At 36.6% G+C, this 4,859-nt stretch overlaps 1 protein-coding gene across 2 annotated transcripts; it reads left to right on the top strand.

The window, feature by feature from the left end:
- Positions 1 to 974: 974 nt before the first annotated feature.
- Positions 975 to 4,428, top strand: LOC109096901 (MIF4G domain-containing protein A). 2 transcript variants are annotated; one of them, XM_019110578.2, is made up of 6 exons: positions 975 to 1,093; positions 1,364 to 1,428; positions 1,570 to 1,679; positions 1,853 to 2,008; positions 2,100 to 2,192; positions 3,327 to 4,427. In XM_019110578.2, the coding sequence occupies exons 1-6, from the start codon at positions 1,020 to 1,022 to the stop codon at positions 3,552 to 3,554; spliced, it is 726 nt and encodes a 241-aa protein (XP_018966123.1). In that variant the 5' UTR covers positions 975 to 1,019; the 3' UTR covers positions 3,555 to 4,427. The 2 variants fall into 2 exon arrangements, with proteins under 2 accessions (XP_018966123.1, XP_042614081.1); XM_042758147.1 differs by lacking the exon at positions 975 to 1,093 and adding an exon at positions 1,120 to 1,281 and having other exon boundaries at positions 3,327 to 4,428.
- Positions 4,429 to 4,859: the final 431 nt, after the last annotated feature.

Here is a 4,859-nt window from a genome sequence, read left to right as displayed (position 1 = left end):
TGCACTTGTACAGATCTTTTTTGTATGAAAAAATAAAGTTTGAATCTCTAATGTTTGATATATCTGCTTAGTAGTGAACAAAATTAAATGATCTGGACTTTGTGCCATCATGAATGATGCCATATAACTGTGTTGACAAAGGGCTGAAGTTGCTCAGATGGATTACTTATTAGTATGCATTTTGTTGTAATGTCATGAAAGTTCCTTATCACAATTTACTGGGGGCATTGGGCGCCTCTTTTTGAAGCTGAGGGTTGTACACTTTTTATGATATAATTTGAGGTTGTTACTTTTGTTTCTGTATTTGAGTTTGTTTATTTTTGATTTTTTTTTCTTTATGTTGCCCTGATTTACTAAAAGAAAAATATCAAGCGTATACATCTGTAAGCCACTTTTATATGGTGAATGATTATTTTTTATCTTTAAAGTGTAAAGCTAATATACATCAAAGGCTTGTAGCCTTTCAGTTTCTTTCTACCTGTCAATGCAATTTTTCCTCAAATGCAGTTATTATTATTTTTTTAAATGTTCAATGTATGATGAGTTGTGTTAATTGGGGTTGGAGCTGAGCTATGCAGGACAGTGGAAATCATGTTGCTGGATTGGGCTAGCATGAGTTATTCCTACTAACTGTGTCCACAAAAAAAAAAGTTTTTGTGAGCCACATGTTAATCATATAAACACACTGTAGCATAAAATGCATGCATTTTCAATTCCATTATAACGTTATCATCACAATTCCGACCTCTTTTCTCTTGTCTCGGTTGGTTGGAGCCACCAACCTCTACATGTTTATACTTGTTATTCTGTCTCCCCCTAGTGACACCTTGCAAAATAAAGTTTTTTAAAATTGCACAATATTGTGGTATTTATATAAACAGTTCACAGAAATTGCTTAAATATTTTATAATACTTGAATACACATTAGTTCATTTTAACAGTATAATGATAAGATGTGTTGGTGATGTATGCATGTCAGTGTTGAAATCCACCAAATTCAGAGACATGGCTAAAAGCGCATGCGCACTGGCGAGTCCCACGACATAAGGAAACGAATCAAACAAACAAGCGCGAGGATTCCCCATCGTTTGAAGTAAGAGTGATATTGAACAATAATGTCTTGACACATGTGTTTTTCAACGAAGCTAGAATCTGTGCTAAATTGAAAACCGCCAAAACATTTACTCAGCGTTTCCAGCAAGATGACCGATATACACGCGAGCGAACCTCGTCATGTTTTGTTTTGTTGTCATGCAGTGCAAATGATTTTATATTTATTTGGTAAATTGATCAATTTGTTTATTGCATGTCTGTGATCGTTGCTCTGTTCTGATTATTTTACATAATTTCTAATCCCGAGCAGCATGGATTCAGCATGGACGGCTCTTGATGTAGTAACTCAGACTATGGTTCAAAAAGCTATTGCCGGTATGTAAACTTTACATGACTTTCTCTGATAGTTCATTTAAATGCATTGGCAAGATTTTGAGGGGAAAAAAAACCCTTCCCATTAGCATAGGTCTGCAGGCTAAGAACTTTATAAATGTATTTTACACCACTTCTTCACAGATCCCAAGACGGTTGATTTGGAGAAGCTGTCTAACGCTATTGTAGAGCAGTCATTGAAAGACCTCTCATTCTGTAAAGATGCTGGCCGCATGTGTTATGTTGTAGTTCAGGTAAGTCTTTCTTATCATGTTCGTTAACGTGACCTAGTCAAAACATAAAGTTGTTTTCATGAACCTACATCTGCTTTTTGTTGCTGCTGTCTTCAAAAACACACAGGATGAAATCAACCTCCATTGAAACCCATTTTTATCACATGGTAAATAATCATTTAATCACTAAATAGGCAGAAGCTCAGAAAGCTGCTACCAGTGCATTCAGGCGAAATCTGTTGATGCGTCTACAGCAGGAGTTCACTGCCAGGGAGGAGACCCGAAACCGCTCCGTGCAGGAGTGGGTGTGTTTGGTCACATTTATCTGCAGCATATTTGATTACATAAAGGTAAAAGATCTCACTCACAAGTTTTTTTTTTTTTTCTTTTTTCTCCCTGCCACAAGGTTTTAGACTTGCTTATATGATGTTTTATTTTTAGGTGAACAATGCACCTCTTGTGGCCCTTGTGGATCCAATATATGACTGCCTCTTTAGGTTGGCTCAGCCAGATGCCTTGATGAATGAGGAAGAGGTAAGATGTATTTCAGCACATGAATATTTGAAAGTAAATTTCACTTTGGGAAGATTTTTTTAATGTCTGCTGCTTTGGAACCTTAACCTTGTTTCAAATGTATGTTGTCAAATGCTTGATAGATTTCATGCTACAGGTTTTAAGAATGTCAGAGGACAAACTAATGTTAGCTTTATACTTGTAAAATAATTTAGTGGAATATTTTATGTGTGAAATTAGGAGTAATCCAAGTTTACATTATTCATAAAACTGTAGTTGAAAAATACCCAGATGAATCATGATTTCTGCCGATATTCTGAAGTGCGTTTCCAATAGTCTCAATATCCCATGAAACAGTGAGAGAGTGTTCATAAATGACTGACACCGTAGGCCACTTGACAACAGAAAAACTGGCCATCTATCACTAAACAACTGAGGATCACACTACTAGACTTTCAAGTGGTTCCAAACAAATGTTCCTGGTAGGCATATGACGCATATGAATTGTTCTGAAGTCAGCTTAAAACATCAAAAAAGTTATTTTCTGATTGGATAGAATCATAGTCTGATGCTAAAGTTTTTGCCTATCATACACTACAAAGTGTGAAAGTGACATGACATGTGGCCAAGTATGGTGTCCCATTTGTGCTTTTCATTTCACTCTGCATTTTCTGCTAAATCTGTTGAAAATCTGCAGACTGAATGTAACTTCAAGCAGCTAGCTTTGACTCCTCCAGACTGTAAAATGGGGCAAAAAATCTGCAAAAGTAGTGTATTCCAGTTTTTAACAAAATACAGTGATTGTTTTCTTCTGATTCCTCAATAACAGCACCCATTTAAACAGGCAATAAAGTGCTAATTATGAATAGAGAGGCAGAGTAACATCACTGTAAATAATTACAAAATAGTTCTTATTGTCTTGTTGTACTTGACCATCTAATCCCAGTTTTGTGCTGAAATTGATGAATCAGCAATAGATAAGCCTAACCGATTACATTATTAAAGGTGATTAATCAATTACTCATTGACATCCCTATGCAAATGTAGTATGTGGATTGTTGAATGTAGCACCTACTCTGTCAGTACATGATTTCGGAAGCAGCAAAAGACCATTTTAACAGCTAAATGCAAGAATTTACTTTGTGTTTCTAACAGGTGGACTGTCTGGTCGTTCAGCTCCATCGTGTCGGCGAGCAGCTGGAGCAAACAAACTCCCAGCGCATGAATCAGCTGTTTTATTCGCTACGGGATGGTTTTCTCCTTCAGGAAGACCTCAGCTCCATGACAAGACTCTTGCTCCTGGAGATCTTGGAGTTCAGGGCCAGTGGCTGGACCCTCACTAACACTGCGCACAAATACTACTACAGTGAAGTAGCTGACTGAGGGGGACTGTGAAGAGAGTGATGTTCCTTGTTAGCATTAGGATTTCAAGCATTCACTGTTCTCAGAAGGTCTAAAGAGTACTTAATGGGAGAAAAAAAAACATGTAATAGTACTATGGAGAATTATGACAGAGCTCATGTTCATGCATTTGCATGTGTTGTGTTCGGAGTTTGAGTTTAGCTCAGAATGTTCATGTTTGGTGTTCTCTTTTGAAGTCAGCATCATGAATCCGCACTGGATATTGATTTGATGCGTTAAAGGAAAAGCAATCACTACCAGATCCAAACCTGTGAGCCACCAACAGTATTATTGAATGGTAGTTGCCTTTTTTTTTTTTTTTTAATTCTTAGAGGTTTGATACAATGTACACTCTTCATATTTTCACAAGCAGAAGGGGTCATATTGCAGACTCAGAGGACGATTGTCTGACCTTTACCTGTGTTGTTAAAAAAAATAGGATACCTTGTAAAAGTTACTTAATTTTATATAAGTTTATAATGGCATACATTGTTAAAGTTTCTGAACGGGCCAATCTGTGTGAAATATGTTCAGTCATGTTGGCTGCTGTAAGGTTATTTTTCCAAATTTGAGAGCGTTTACATTGTCTTGTTTATATACTATAAAGTCCGCTATTTTGATTTTCATAAGTATAAGTTTTGCTTGTTCTCTCTCTCTCTCTCTCTCTCTCTCTCTCTTTCTCTCTCTCTCTCTCTCTCATTATAAGTACATGGTTCTAGAATGGGATTTTAGAGTTAAACAGTATGGCTAGTTTACTAAATTGTAAATTTGTAAGTTACTAAGAATGACTTTAAACAGTGCCATATACAGTGGGTATAGAAAATAATCACCCCTTTTAAAATAATTACGTATTGTTGCTTTGCAGCCTGAAATGAAGATGGACAGCTTTTTGTTTTATCCAGCTGTTTACTCAGTGCAAGTTATAACATCACTTATAACAAGTGAAAGATATAACACCAACCTGTCAGAAAAAACAACAACAACAAAAAAAAAAAAACAATCACTGAGTAGGAAAAAGGATCACCCCTTCCTAAAAATGAGTTAAACTCAATCAGGTGCAGCTAATCACCTTCTCAATGGGACACAAAGCCATCTGACTTTCAACTGTGGGCAGCTGTGCTCATTTTGATTAGCTCAGCATTAAAAAAGCTTTCCTGGAGCATTTCAGTCCTTGGTAGTGCAAGACAAACAATCAACTATGGGTGGCAAGGCACTGTCAATAGATCTCCGGGATAAATTTGTGGACAGGCACAAGTCAGGAGAAAAATACAAAAAAAATTCCAAGGC

This window comes from Cyprinus carpio, chromosome A6, assembly GCF_018340385.1.
Source record: "Cyprinus carpio isolate SPL01 chromosome A6, ASM1834038v1, whole genome shotgun sequence".
NCBI lineage: Eukaryota > Metazoa > Chordata > Actinopteri > Cypriniformes > Cyprinidae > Cyprinus > Cyprinus carpio.
The sequence above is the reverse complement of the archived record's forward strand: the minus strand, read 5'-3'. Positions and strand labels throughout refer to the sequence as shown.

What these genes read in the sequence shown, in the direction of transcription:
- LOC109096901 (XM_019110578.2), top strand. Translation starts at nt 1,020, where the DNA reads ATGCGCACTGGCGAGTCCCACGACATAAGGAAACGAATCAAACAAACA. An exon ending in GGTTCAAAAAGCTATTGCCG is followed by an intron (nt 1,429 to 1,569) that starts GTATGTAAACTT and finishes ACTTCTTCACAG; the next exon opens with ATCCCAAGACGGTTGATTTG. An exon ending in CCTTGATGAATGAGGAAGAG is followed by an intron (nt 2,193 to 3,326) that starts GTAAGATGTATT and finishes TGTTTCTAACAG; the next exon opens with GTGGACTGTCTGGTCGTTCA.